General features: G+C 49.3%; 4 protein-coding genes across 4 annotated transcripts; 3 read left to right on the top strand and 1 right to left on the bottom strand.

The window, feature by feature from the left end:
- Positions 1-248: 248 nt before the first annotated feature.
- On the bottom strand, positions 249-1,146 carry EI90DRAFT_818696 (uncharacterized protein). Its single transcript, XM_039068091.1, has 5 exons — positions 998-1,146; positions 886-927; positions 681-830; positions 497-599; positions 249-439 (listed from the first exon to the last, which is right to left on the bottom strand). Exons 1-5 carry the CDS (start codon positions 998-1,000, stop codon positions 285-287), a joined length of 453 nt encoding a protein of 150 aa, XP_038923450.1. The 5' UTR covers positions 1,001-1,146; the 3' UTR covers positions 249-284.
- Positions 1,147-6,275: 5,129 nt separating this feature from the next.
- Positions 6,276-8,562, top strand: EI90DRAFT_3031037 (cytochrome P450). The gene is made up of 13 exons (XM_039058282.1): positions 6,276-6,477; positions 6,535-6,667; positions 6,731-6,922; positions 6,981-7,044; positions 7,098-7,220; positions 7,276-7,341; positions 7,392-7,624; positions 7,691-7,749; positions 7,803-7,853; positions 7,906-7,948; positions 8,016-8,132; positions 8,190-8,321; positions 8,384-8,562. The coding sequence occupies exons 1-13, from the start codon at positions 6,399-6,401 to the stop codon at positions 8,466-8,468; spliced, it is 1,377 nt and encodes a 458-aa protein (XP_038923449.1). The 5' UTR covers positions 6,276-6,398; the 3' UTR covers positions 8,469-8,562.
- Positions 8,563-8,843: 281 nt separating this feature from the next.
- Positions 8,844-10,411, top strand: EI90DRAFT_3031035 (uncharacterized protein). The gene is made up of 6 exons (XM_039058281.1): positions 8,844-9,472; positions 9,526-9,674; positions 9,731-9,778; positions 9,836-9,869; positions 9,930-10,238; positions 10,299-10,411. The coding sequence occupies exons 1-6, from the start codon at positions 9,168-9,170 to the stop codon at positions 10,336-10,338; spliced, it is 885 nt and encodes a 294-aa protein (XP_038923448.1). The 5' UTR covers positions 8,844-9,167; the 3' UTR covers positions 10,339-10,411.
- Positions 10,412-12,462: 2,051 nt separating this feature from the next.
- Positions 12,463-13,068, top strand: EI90DRAFT_3115498 (uncharacterized protein; the record flags this gene model as incomplete). Its single annotated transcript, XM_039062793.1, has 2 exons — positions 12,463-12,835; positions 12,899-13,068. The coding sequence occupies 2 exons, from the start codon at positions 12,463-12,465 to the stop codon at positions 13,066-13,068; spliced, it is 543 nt and encodes a 180-aa protein (XP_038923447.1).
- Between the last annotated feature and the right edge of the window lie 749 nt (positions 13,069-13,817).

Below are 13,817 nucleotides of genomic sequence, written 5' to 3'. Positions count from 1 at the left end.
ATCAATTACGATGCAGTTTCCGGGTAGATGTCACCCAACCACTCAAGCATTTGTACACTGGTAAAGGACCATGTGCATCCTTCGATTTCGGAACAGGAATGCAGTAGTATCCTTATTCCCTTAGGACCATGCACAATGCGAGCGGTTGGTCGACTTGACGGACTCTCATGCGTAATTGATGCCACTGCCAAATCCGATACTCAGATCAATTGAATTGAGGAAAGAAGTCCACACCAGAACTAAAGTTATTTTCAAATCCAAGTGGATAGCTTGCGGGAGCACTTCTATATCCCACGTCCACCCCTTCCTCCTCGCGCGCCACGGGTCACCTGAGATGCACCTCGTCCTGTCCCCCTCCCTTGGGAAATGGGTGAGTCCGGATTATGTTCGTACCGCTGAAAAATGCTACAAAATCTACCTCGGGGTTGCGTTCCTCTCGCTGTTAACATGGAGCCATGTATCAGTAGGTGGGGACTGAGATGCGCAAACAAATTACCTCCTCTTGTGCCTCCGCCACGCGCTCTTCCAGCCTCTCGGGCCCGTTGCTGCTCCTCTTTCACGGTGTCTAATAAAGCATCTGGGACGCGAATATACTTTATCTGTGGCGCTCAAGTCAGCATAGCACACTACGTACATCAGCGTGTAATCTGATGAATAATGATCAATCCTAATGTACTCACAGTGCTGCCGCGGATATAACACTCTTTCAGGCGCCAGAACTTGTCTCCTTCCGGACTGGTCTGGTAGACCTCTCGAAGTGTTAAGTTCATGTAAGTATCGCAGTCAACAAGGTGTCCGTTAAACGTTTCCCCATTCTTTAACTCCACAAGCTGAAGGCAAGTCATCAGAGTTGAAAGCACAGCATCAATCGGTTCCTGAACATGCCATTGGTTTGTTTTGGGCAGCATTTAGCAGAGACAGCGGCAACTTCACGATACCCATTACGCCCCATAAGTTAGACAAGCTTTCGGACCACGTAACATATTCAGATACGGACCATGACAAAACTTAACACAGATCGATGAAGTAGGACGGTGGCAGTGCCGCGGTTTAGCACAGCCTCTTAAGTCGGCGAACGCCGATGCAGCCACGGCATTCGAATATTGCGGATGCCGAGTTGGTGGAGAGTCCCCTTGTACTCTCGCTTGGTACTTATATACGCGTGTGGGAGAGCTTATGTAACTGACGCCTCACACTGTCGCATCGATTCGGCAATCAGTAACCCACCAACGCAAAAGTTCTTGGACGAATCCGAGGCCACACATTTTGTTTTCGATCTCTTTTAATCGCCAGATGTTAGTCTTTAGCAGCTGCTACAAAGTGGCTCAGATATGCTCCTCGAGATCTTCTAATGGAGACCATCGGACCCTTCCTGACGACTGTCGTGCCGGTATAATGACCCTCGTCGAGTGCCCCCGAAGATCCGATGCCCGATTCCTGAAACTGCCGAGACCGCCCCACATGCTCACCCGTATTATTTTTCAGAAGACGAGCCCGTTTTTCCCCGCATATTCGGCCGATGCCTTGTAGATTTCCTCTCCGGACGCTCAAGGAAGAGGGAAAATATAACAAAAACTACCAGTGAACCCTTCCGGGCGGTTCCCCCTCCCTTCATTTTCACTGTCGATGTCGTGACTTTTCTGTCAGAAGCGAAGATGAAAGCCCAAGGCTATCCTTGACATTTCGTCTAAGAATGATGCGTCGCGATTATGGGCACCTTATGAGCGAATGGAGTGCAATACTTTGGCCAGCGGGGTTAGCCGACGCGCTCCCGCTCTAATAATCAGCTGCCGTGCCATAGCGCATACCAACAAACACTGGGACCCAAATCTTATCAAATATTTCATTCCTCGTGTCAATCGATGCTCAGTTGTGCACCGATCTTGTGATTCTCTGCGACTGACTAGAGTCATTATGTCCAGAGGAACGGACATGGAGAAGAGCTACTGATCGAATGCCCAGGGATTCGGGCCTTACCAGCTCTTGGACGGCAAATTTACCTGACCCAAGTGTGTTTCTAGACCTGGAGGATCTTCATGTAACAAATTAGCAACTTCACCAAGTCCTGCGGCGTTGAAAGTCTGTACACACTCGTTCTCATTAAAATATCCTCTGCCTTGTCGATGCTCCATGCCTCCGAAGCTTCGTAGAGTTTGTCCGTCGTGCTGGTCCTGCAAGGCTCGCTTTCGTGTCTCTCGCTACAGGTGATTCACCCGTCAATTGCCCAAAAATGTGGATGTGATTTCACATCCTGGCGTACTGGCCCCTCGATATCGCACTCAGGTCTCACAAAGTTGCCGCAAGCCTTCGTGATTTTTCACGCCAACAACATGCATAGTCTACTATCCGATACGGGCTGCTCAATCTAGCCCCGACTGCTCTGCCATTACCGCCTACGGCCACGGATCTCTCCGTGTATGATCCTGGAAACTCATGGTTGCCCTTGAAAGCAGTGCAGGTTAATCTTCACTATGCGGCATGTGCCACAATTATCGGTCGCACCACGATCAATCGGCAGCAAGACACCGATGAGGATGCAGGCAACCACTTCTCGCGACACATCAACTGGAGAATTTGCTAGGACGTGGCGCCTGCATTTTATCATATGACGTAGTGGGGGGACATAGCCCGCACACCATCCAGCGCGAACCTGGCGAGACTAAAGGTTCTGGTTCACACATCGGTGCCGCAGCGGCGGGCGGGTGGTTCACCAGACGCAAAAGGCAGAAAATAAAAAAGGGTTGCATGGGCGTATAATCATGGCCGTCCATTTTGATCTACCGATTGATTTACCTATTGGTTGTATCCCTGCGTGCTGTTCAGCATGTGCACTGCAAGGCTGCGTGCCGTGCCTCAATGTCAGGTAGGCATGCAATGTTTAATTTCGAGCTGGGCCCAGTGGCACGAAGTAGCCCGACAACCACAAAACGTCGTTTCCTTCGGCGCGGGAAGCTGGTATCACTCGTAAGCTGCCTCCGAGAGTGGGGGGATCGATGTTCCGATTGTGTGCATAGCTCAGAAAACTTGATGGATTATGCCAACTCCCCAAAATGGAAGCTATCTGAGCCGATTCCCCTTATAACTCGCGGCCAGTGGCTGGTTATTTGCGTCACATGCTGGGGCGCCATTTCCACTACACCCTTGTTCCACGTGTAGCAGGATCCCAATCTCTGTTATGTTAAGTAGAGTTGTGACAAGTCTGCGTTTCCGTGGTGGAATGGGGAAGTATTAATTGAATGGGCACACCTGATGAACTTGACATTCGGGAGCCGTACTATGTGAACGGTTTCTCAACACCAGAACATTCTCGAGTGGTCTATCTATTATAGAAAACTAAGTACTCTCCAATCGCTGTCCGGTGTATATCCCTGCATGAAATGGGTCTACTTCAGACAATGCGTGGGTCATGCACTGCCACATTGAAACCATATGTGGAGGGACTCGTAATCATGTATTAGTCGCGGAGGCTTGGGTATCGCACCTACTAGCAGAGGCCGGTGAACTCCCTTGGATGGTCTGGAATTCCACTCCAATGTGACATGTTTTCCCCATGAAAAAGCCACACCCGTGATCTGAGACGTCGGATACCGAGTATTAGTGGGGTATCCGCATCTACAGGCCGAGCCCTTAAATATATAGCCAGAGAGAACCTACGCCGCTTGCGTCGTCCGCCAAAGCAGCAAGGGTTACATGCAAGACAAAGGAGAAAGACAGAAACAGAATAAAGGAACAAGGACGCATTTCCCCATCCCAGCGCCGCTGTGTAACCTCAAGTTAATTATATACGGCATCCCGACGCTCCCCCAAAAGCGCGATTGTACGTTCCGGGTCTTCCAGCTGAGTGGATCCGCCCCTGACCGCCTGTGGCGTTGAGCTGTTGCTTCCAACAAAACGAAGCACCAGGTCCCCCTTCTGTCTGTTTAGTTCATGTCTTGACATGCCCTGTGATACCCTGCTCAAGTATCCTTCCAAACCAATGTCTTCCTGACGAAGTAGATATCGTTCACTCGCAGATCCCGAGTATCCAGAGGTAAATTGCTGCCTGCAGACATCACTTGTGTAGTCCATGCCGCAAAAACGAACATGCCTCAAGCCTTTTCCGTGCAAGAAACAATAGTTATTGATCGGATCGATACCCCCACCAGGGAAAGTGTTTCTCCCAGCAGCACCACTTTCATTGCAGCCACCCTGGAATGCACCCGATCTACGGGGCGACATATATATAGTGGTCCTGGGCGTTGAAAATGCTTACGGCCGACTTCGTGAATGGGGGTGAGACCAAAATTATAGTAGACGCTATAACGGTGCTTCCACTGATAGCGTCCATTGACACCGTCAAGCTTTCGATAGAAGCACTCCCAGGAGAAGCAAAAGTAGCCCGCGAGTGGCTACCCATTTGCGATGGCAGAATTGAGTAGATGTTAGGCTAAACTGTTGCTGGTAATGTACCGCTGAGTCTGAACTTAAACGGAGTTGACGAATAGTCCATGTCGGGCCTGCTGATCTCAACCCACACATTGGGCTTCCCCCGAGGGCGCAGGTAGCACCCTTCCTGCTGAAGAAAAAAGTTGAAGCGCTATACGGCAACCCCTAGCAAAAAGAATGGCCTACTCGAAGTCATGTCACTGGATCGTGGGGACAGAAGTCGTGTTCGTCAATTGGACTGCAATAAGAGCATATATAATTATATAAGCAGCACCGCAGACCCGATCAATTCAGTTATTTCCCCGAGTTCCCAACGTCACGGTTCTCTAGCTCTTCCCATAAAGAAAAAGCTAGTCACCTGTAGCTCACCTTTGCGAATTGCCCAAATTTTTCAGAGACGGTCGTGCCTGTTCCTGAGTAAGCCCCGAACCTGTCCAACAACCAGCACACCAATACATATCATCAATGTTATGCTATTCGCATGATACCCGTGCAGTCGTCCTTGTCACCTGTCACCACCACCTGCTGATACTACTGATACATCCACACCGTAACTTGCGTTTATGGTGAGGACAACGAAGGTCGCGGCGGTGGAAATTCCCGATTCAACCTCTGTGTTTGCCAACTGCACGTCGTTGGCTCATCCCATACTTTTTTTTTGCCGATTTGGTTTAGTGCTCCAAGTCTGACGCGAGGCTGAGCCTCGACCAGATTCAGTGATATCTTCTTGCTGTGGCGACGGGTGGGATTATGCGGTTGATGGGGTCGTCGCCTACGCATAATATTTATTTCTTTGATTGGACACGGGCTTTCGATCTCATTGAGGAGATCGAGAGCGTAGGCTAAAGCGCCGAGCAGGCGCCACCAGATGTGCCCCATGATACATCCACGCATTTCCTAGCCGCTTTCCTAGCTAAAGTAGGACCCGAAAATAACCCATGCACTGAGAGTGCCTGTGAGAGTGCCAAGGGCAGAGTTCTTCCGACACAAACGCAAGTAGGGAATATGTTTTCCCGCGTAGCTTCACACCGCCCCCTACAGGTAAGTCCGAGACATATTTTGGGCGTTGTGCCGGCAATATCGGATTTGGGGAGGTGGTTCCGCTCTGACTGGAGGTCTTACATAATAGTGGGCGCTCCTGTCCTGTTCCTGATGGCTCCCTAGAGCGATAAGCGGGTCTTCATCCTGCAGGAACTGTTGCCTGATGAGTGTGTGGTGCGGAGTGGCATGAGGCGGCCAAAGGTTCTGACTGAAGTTGCCCGGGTCCGCTTTCCAACAGCCCGACCCAATCAACTTTTGGGCGATTATTGTGATTAATATTCCACGATAGTAAGCTGGCCGCCAGGACAGGGTCAGCGAAATGTGTCCCCGTTCCGACTTTCAGCTATGCTGAGAACGGCGTAGCACTCGAGGGCTTGCAGCACCGCCCTGATAATGCATTAGTTTGCGGCTTGGATGTGCAGAATTTGGACGAAATGAAAACAATCCCAACGGACTGTTCGTCACAAAAGTTTCTGGGCTTCCTTCAGCCGGCAAGGATCTTAATTTTGCTAAAATCATTTTTCCGGTATTCTTTGTGGAGTTTCAACATCCATTCACTTGAAGTCAGAAGGATTCATATACTTTGCGCGTATCCCAAGGGTGAGTGTATTTCATTCGGGGATGTCCGCGAGATTTACTTCGTTAGGTATTTTGGAAGTACACCATGTTGAAAATCACTGCAGCAAAACTTCTTCCCACTTTGGGCCGTTGATTCTCCCTTCCTATATAAGTGGGTGCTTCCCTACACACCGTTCGCCTCTTGACAACTTACTCTTGAGGCTATTGTCTTCATTTGCATTCCAAGGATGATCTCAACAGTGCAATGGCTGCTTTTAGCGGGCTTTGTTCTGTGGAAAAGTATCTACACCTGTCGTTGGAGGCGTCGTTCTAAAGGATTTCCCCATCCTCCTGGGCCAAGGGCCGGGGGTTTCATGGTCTATAGACTCCTTCGGGAAAACCTCAAATCTTCACTGCCTTGGAAAGCATTTTTCGAATTCCGAGGGATTTATGGTGTGTGATATTGGCACAACTCCTAGGGATTAAAGCACCTAAGGGGAGAACTCGCAGGTGACATCGTCGGCTTTAATCTTTTTGGTCGCCAGATGGTTGTTTTAAACAGCTATGAGGCTGCCAAAGATATGCTTGGGAACAATGCCGCCACTTATTCTGACCGACCTACAATGACCATGGTGGGAATGCTGTGGGTGGTAGAACCTTCTCCCTGGCGCCTGTCTGACTTTCCGCACTCGACATGTGAAAATAGGATCGGTACAGAAGACTCCGCTTTTTCTCTAGCTCGGTACGGGGTGGCGTGGAGAGAGCGACGAGGAATGCTTCACCAGTTAGTAACAAGAAGCTCAATGACGCGATTACATCCTGCTCTTCGGGAGGCCAGTCTACGGCTACTCGCCGATGCTCTTGAGAATCCGGTCGTATTTGAAAGCACTTTGCAGCAGTGAGTCTCAGGTGCATCGCGGAATTTCCCTATCGATCATCTGAATGTACACTCCAAGGCGCATCGGCGGGGCGCTTCTCGAAACGACGTATGGGATCACAGCCAAAGACGCCGAAAAGTTGGTAAGCAAAGGATCGAGATCCATGGTTTCGCAAGCTCGCTCATACACCTCCAGTATTTGGGTAGGAAGGGGGGATCCGGTGGAACATTTGGTTTTATAATTTTTGGCAGGCATTTGGTCGACTACTTTCCTGTCCTTGCGTATATTCCATGGATACGATTAAAAAAAGAGGCAGAAGTAGGTTTCCGCCACGCCGTGAGGGGTGTGTTCATTGGTATTTATGAATCTGCAGTTCCTCCGCGCGGCGCGTGAAAAGTTCCTGGATAAAACGTTCCAGCATGCATTGTCTCAAGACAAAGTAGGTCTGCAATGTAGCTTCCGTAGAAGCCTGGTAGTGATTGCCTTTAGTCTTTGTCTATTGTGAACAGACTCGTGTTATCTGGGAAGAACCCAGATTCCGTCAAGCTTGCTGCTGGCTCCTTCTACAATGGCGGCGTGGATACGACCCTCGTCGGGATAAAAACCTTCCTCGCTGCGATGATGCTTTATCCTGAGGTGCAAAAAAAGGCACAGGAGGAATTGGACGAGGTGCTCGGCACCTTGTCTGAGAATGAGGTGATACGTTTACCAACGTTTGATGAGTGCGTGGCGTACTTACTCTGGAATGTTCCTTATCCTTTTCTGACACTATTCCGTTTTGGTTTCAGTCAACATCAACTTCCATATCTAAACGCTGTGATCAAAGAAGTTCACAGATGGAATCCTGGTGTGTTTTACACGCCCATACGGACGGGTTCCAGGATTGATCCAGTCTATCAGTGCTTCCTCTTGGAATGGGTCATGCCCCTGTAAAGGATGGTATTTATAAAGGTGCCACATTGTCGTCTTGAGCAGCATAAACACAAGCTCACCAGCTCCGTAGGGTACTTTATCCCTCGTGATTCGATCATCTTCCCAAATCAATGGTTAGTATGTTCTCCGATCCTGCTCCGCAATACTCGATGCTTGTCTCTCATCATTCGGCATGCTCAGGGGGATGAGCAGAGACGAACGTTATTACACAGAGCCCGAAAAATTTAAACCCGAACGGTTTTTGGGTGACAGTCCTGCTCTCGATCCTAAGGAATTCATATTTGGATTCGGCAGAAGGCAATTATTTCATGCCCAACGTAACAATCTTCCTCAGTGACGATCCTTATTCTCTAGGAAATGCGTCGGTCTGCATTTTGCCGAAGCGTTCATCTTCATCACGCTTGCCTCTATCCTTTCTGCTTTCAATATCACGAAGCGCACAAGGGACCACTATGTCGAGCCCGACCTTCCCGCTGGTCTCGCAAGGCATGTTGTCGCCTCACCTATCATAACTAGTACATGCTTCTGAGATGACCCCATCTCGACAGTTTCATTGACGAAGTGGTGTGTGATTTAACTCCTAGGTCAATCGGAACTGTCACACTGCTTGAATCCCTCCACTCTTCCTGTTGAGCCTTCGCGATTATGGGATTCCGAACAACCTGGTCTGTGGACCCACAAATTTATCCATTTCATGTACCACGTATACTGCACAATGGGCAATTCAGTGCACAGATAAGAGATGGTGTCCCTTGGGCGATGGCCCTGGATCCCGGAGGGTTGGATCTTAGTTGTCTCGGCCGACCGAGAAAAGCATGTCCTATGGACAATTAAGCAAGCGGTTCAACTATAGAACCCCATCCGTCGGAGTGAAGGTCAAGGCGGTTTGTGTAGTCTAACGAGTAACGGACTGGGAAAGGGGTCAAGTAAGCGCATGACAGGACGTGAGGCGGATGAACGGTCCCCGCCCCCAAGTTTCCCACGCTCGGCCAATGCAATATTACTGTAGTTCACATTGCTTTTGACAAGAGTCCAGTCAGCATCCCTTTCACTCTACCGTAATTTCACATGCACCTTCGAAAGCTGTCATATTTCATAAGTTCAATGCTAGCGTCCTCTTCGGGTGAGGATGTTTGGCGGATGAACTGGATACAGGCGGCTGTTCTTCGGTATCGTTTCTGAGTTTCACCGAGCTTGGCTCCACAGATTCTGGGCTACACAAACGGCTCGCGGAGCGGGGAGTAAACCCATCCCGAGCTTCTCATCCGTGTTTAGCGTTTCCTAAACTTGGGGCTGGAAACGGCGCAAACCTCAAGTGTTTAAAAAAATAAAATGCAGGTTACGTCTGTCTTTAAGCTCTATAAAATATATTTTGGCTACGACGGCTTGTCAATCGACCCCCTTCGCGGGCTTCAATTTTCAGGGACAGCTTTCAACATGTTCATGTATATCACCAACTTTGTGCTATTGTGCTTGTTCACTCCAGCAGTGGCGATACCTGCGGAACGTGCGATCGCTTGTCAATCGCGCACAGCGCGGGGTCTGCAAGGACGTGCTACTGTCATTTCAGACGGGACCAGTTTCAGGTCAGGCACTCTTACCACTGGGCTTGTTGGTCTCAAATGGCAGGCCACTGGGCAAGTACTGTGCCGTCTGGGGAATTGTCGCTTGTCCCTCACCGACTTCTTAGTGCTTTATATCAAGGCGGATGCTCTGCTGGACTTCAGAATATTAACACCTGCTACGAAATGACGTTATCGTCCGACCCGAACGCGCAATTGGAACCCGATGCTGGGAGTCCTCGTCAACGCGTCGAGTTCCTCAATAGTCGCGTAGATAGTTCGTCGGATCTCATCGCCAAACTGTATTTCGTATTCAAGCTTGATTTGTCCCAGATGGAACATACCGGTACACCTGGCGGTCCTATTTCAATGCCTATAATAGTCAGTATCCACGTTTATGTAGTGGGTCTGTTATTCATGGCTCTGACGTTCCATCAGCTGGGGGGACCCGTTTCTTCCACACAATGCAAATGTTTGTCAAATGCTTGTTTTTCATTCGAATCGATGGCCTGACGACATTTCTGACTCCTAGATTCAGCGCCACTTACGGGGGTCCAGTTTACTTTACCAATTTGCTCGTACAGGGGTTCCAGTTCCAAGACGCGGTGACCAACGAGGTACTTGCCTCAATCCCCGTTAGCGACATTCTCTGCAGGCCGCTGCAACACACTATCGACATCACATATGGCCAGAACGGGAGGATCAATTATGTCATTACTGATTCCACTACTGGCACAATTGTCATGAGTTACCGAAGTGGGCAGAGATCGGTCGGAACAGGGGCAAACTATCTTAAGTTCGGGCTTTATCGGGGGACTTGGAGTGGTATGCCTAGCCTAAAGTAAATAAGTTTACTAAGTTTGGGGTGTTACTGTGCTGACTAGCGATAAATTGTCGTCAGGGCTTGGTATGGGGATTACACGGGAAGACAGGTGGCATAAACCGATGGGTCCCGTAGACAATGATACTTTATGTGTTGCTGCTTTTGGTATCAGGGACTCACCTCGATTTATATGTATATTAATAACTTATTTCAATTTATACTTGTCCAACATTCTTTTCATGATTAACCGTCCGAATGGGTGAACTGGATGCCCTCACAACATTGATTGAACGGTCGTGCACCGAAGCAAAGGAACATGCCCAAGGCAAATACCACCGAACGCATCCTCGAAAATCCATCTAATGATGCCGGAGCCTCAGGAGTTTTCCACATGATCAAAACCAGAAGGCCAAGCAATGGAGATCTCGAAACGTATTTGGTTCTGTTGGGGTTTGGTTTGGATAAGCTTAGAGCCCGAATGATTCACCTGGTGAGTAGATTGAAGAACCAAGTTCAATATCACTGAGATAGATACAGGAGGATCGAATATGAATATGAGCAAGCAGTTATGTTTGACGAGATAGTGCTGCTCAGCAGCCCATAATTGATGTAACCATATGTTCTCGGATCCAGCCACAGGTTCTATCGTATGCACACAAGTATATCACAGACTCGAGGACAAAAACGTCCGTATGCATTGCGTAAGTTCGAGCAACTTGCACTCCGCCCCAAGCAAAACTGAGACATTGGCTAATATACGCCACCGAGCGACAGCACCAACAAGGGGAAGAGCGGACTTGATAAATATGCTATCCAATTTTTGGGATACCTCAAGTATCGAAGGATGTACGGGAGGAACCTACTGCCTCGAACCAAGCTAGCTACTAACTGCAGGCGCTAGTAGCGCCTGCAGTTGGACGGATCCCTGATTAAGATCTGTTGTTCAATAGGAACAAAGGCATTAGCCCTTCGGGGGGTTCCTGCAGTGAGCCCAACATTCACACAAACGCAGATCAGGCGCTATGGGGTAGATAGTGTGTGGGGGACTGGATGGGTTGCAGAGTTACGTCGGCCCGTTGGCCCATTTCACCATGGCAGACTGGGAAACGTCGTTCGGACACCATCCAGGTCCCAAGGAGCACAGTAATGTGCGTCTCAATCTCCCCTTGTCCATGAACAGGGCAGCGACGCTCGCGAAGGAGTACAAAACCAAAACTTTTGCGCTTACATCGATTCCATTTTCTGAGACGATGGAACCAAATCCAAGATGCCGCCGCGCTACAGGCGATGAGAGAGGGACTGGGGGCCAGTGCTAACGGTCTTCATCACCCTGTCCTCGGTTCAGGTGTTGGCATGACCACTAGACTCTTCCCATTCACTCCCCAATCACTCTGCACGCAGAATGCACAATTTTCGACGCTGAAAATTCGTCATCTTCTTTCCCTTTTATATTTAGTTTCTTCCCTCTGTCTTTCCATGCATTTCCTTTGTTTACTTTTACGTAGAAAAGGAGGAAGCATTCTCACCGGAAGGAGCAGTTTACACAAAAGAGTTGGTTATAGCTCCTGTTGGAGAACCGTGTCTAATATTATGAAGTCATGTTGCATAGAGGCTGGAGTCAAGCGAGTAAGTATTCTGTACAGCCACGTTCCCACAGCTGCTCGTGATTCGGACTTGTCCGGATCTTACAGCTTCACAACCTAACTCGGTTAGACCATGTGACTACTCAGTCACAAAACCTAGTTTCGATAACGTGCCCGGTTAGGCAGGATACCAGCCTCTATTACAATATCATTCGAACAACATAGATAGAGTGCCCGGTTGGGTCACTTGAACCTCGTGAAAGTTTCAGCAGCGCCGACCCTCACACTCCGTCATAACCATGAGGATTGCGAGTAATTCGAGCAAAGATTTGTGCAAAAGGACAAAACGGGTCGCTTCGAACGATCGGTGACTGGTTTTGAACGCAGCCCCTTCGCACGGTGGAGCATGGACGGAATTCCGCCCAAAAAATTGGCTAGATTAGCAGCGCTTGCTCAGACATGGGCTCCAGCATTGACAAGCTTCACCTGACCCACCTCGCAAGGTAGGGGAAGTTGTGGGACCCGTGGTTCCAATTGGGTTCCAATTCAATTCAAACGCCTCTGGTCGTCGTGGGAAAGACGGTGAAGCAATTTCTTGGAGCAGAACACCTTTGCGTCAAGCCATCCCTTTGGTTATTGGTCATCTAAAATAAACTCCTATGTGGCTTCATCGAAATTTAGACCCTATTATGGGCGCCATGTTCTTGTGTTCGATCTCTACGCATTTCATCTACCAACGTCGGCAACAAATCGAAGAGAAACAGCAGTTTGTTGCTCAGAAAAGTATTTTGAGTGGGATATACCGTCGCTTGAAGGCCGGGGAGCGTGTAAATGCCTCCGAATATTCCAGGCTGATAGCTCTGGCAAGCACGCCAGAAGCTGGGCCTCAAGGCTTGTCGCCAATCAAGCCCACGGACCAAAATTGCAGCGGGACTGTGGTCTCCAGCTTTAGTAGCTTTTTTGGAGGTCAAAAGACTTCCAAGGAAGAATCAGACAGAATGGACGAAGTGGTATGGCGTGAATGGGAACAAGGTGCGTTGTCCTGATCCCAACGCAATCCCAGGAGGTGCTCATCCCATTGAGAAATCATTGTAGTCATGGACAGAGAAGAGAAAGAGCGCGGGGCTGGAAGACCCCTTGCGGAAAACCCAGTAGTGGCTGCGCCACTCGTTCATGCAGAACACTTTGACACTGAGTCACCGCGACCGCCACATTCCTCCACTTCTCCCACACCGGCAGATAGAAAGAGCACGTACTATGTATGATCTTGCGCGATTGCATTCACACATCCCTCTAGTACATGTTGAGCAATTTGCTTCATCTCAAACCGTTTACGAATTTGATGGCTAAATACCACTCAGTAATGAACGCCAATATTTACTCCGTCGCTTTGGGTCCCAATTTACTGGTCCCACCAAATCAGCGAGTGGGAACTTGCTTGTCTGCTCCCAACTATTCCATGAATCAAATGGCACCCTTCCTCTTTTTTAGTATCTTTTGTGATTCTTGTCTTCAGCAAGCGCCAAAATTTTCCTCTGTAAGTCCTGACCTCCCACCCCTGTCGCCCGTTCCTGACTCTCGCCTACCCGACACCACCACTCCAGAAGTATGCGTTATGCGGGACTTCCAAATCCGGAAGTGCTCTCCTTCGTGCCGACATCGCGAATACGCCTGCCTGGCATCGCCTGTTTCACCGAACCTGCCGACGAGTTCCTGAATATCGTGACCTGCCAAGACAACGTCAAAGAAAGTGTGCGACGCGAAGTAATATTGTGTCGGACTCTTGTGATGCATATTTGAACCTGTAGAAAAAAATAATGAACACTCTGTGGGGGGATCACGATGTAATGACCGGGACTGTGCGTGAGACGGATGTCACCCTCCCACATTTCTGACCCACGCCCTTGTGTAGATTGTTCGTGATAATTTCTCCAGCTTGGATTTATCTCGCTCGTTTAAAGATTCAACCGCTCACACCACTCTCTGCGCATCCTACCATATTCCCTGCGACGGA

The sequence above is a fragment of the Cantharellus anzutake genome, assembly GCF_015039405.1.
Source record: "Cantharellus anzutake strain C23 chromosome Unknown EI90scaffold_2, whole genome shotgun sequence".
Classification (NCBI taxonomy): Eukaryota; Fungi; Basidiomycota; class Agaricomycetes; order Cantharellales; family Hydnaceae; genus Cantharellus; species Cantharellus anzutake.
The sequence above is the reverse complement of the archived record's forward strand: the minus strand, read 5'-3'. Positions and strand labels throughout refer to the sequence as shown.

What these genes read in the sequence shown, in the direction of transcription:
- EI90DRAFT_818696 (XM_039068091.1), bottom strand. An exon ending in GTTATATCCGCGGCAGCACT is followed by an intron (nt 600 to 680) that starts GTGAGTACATTA and finishes TGAGCGCCACAG; the next exon opens with ATAAAGTATATTCGCGTCCC. An exon ending in TGGCGGAGGCACAAGAGGAG is followed by an intron (nt 440 to 496) that starts GTAATTTGTTTG and finishes CCATGTTAACAG; the next exon opens with CGAGAGGAACGCAACCCCGA.
- EI90DRAFT_3031037 (XM_039058282.1), top strand. Translation starts at nt 6,399, where the DNA reads ATGGTCTATAGACTCCTTCGGGAAAACCTCAAATCTTCACTGCCTTGG. An exon ending in ATGACCATGGTGGGAATGCT is followed by an intron (nt 6,668 to 6,730) that starts GTGGGTGGTAGA and finishes ATGTGAAAATAG; the next exon opens with GATCGGTACAGAAGACTCCG. An exon ending in TTTGAAAGCACTTTGCAGCA is followed by an intron (nt 6,923 to 6,980) that starts GTGAGTCTCAGG and finishes GTACACTCCAAG; the next exon opens with GCGCATCGGCGGGGCGCTTC.
- EI90DRAFT_3031035 (XM_039058281.1), top strand. Translation starts at nt 9,168, where the DNA reads ATGCAGGTTACGTCTGTCTTTAAGCTCTATAAAATATATTTTGGCTAC. An exon ending in CTCAAATGGCAGGCCACTGG is followed by an intron (nt 9,473 to 9,525) that starts GCAAGTACTGTG and finishes CCGACTTCTTAG; the next exon opens with TGCTTTATATCAAGGCGGAT. An exon ending in AGTGGTATGCCTAGCCTAAA is followed by an intron (nt 10,239 to 10,298) that starts GTAAATAAGTTT and finishes AATTGTCGTCAG; the next exon opens with GGCTTGGTATGGGGATTACA.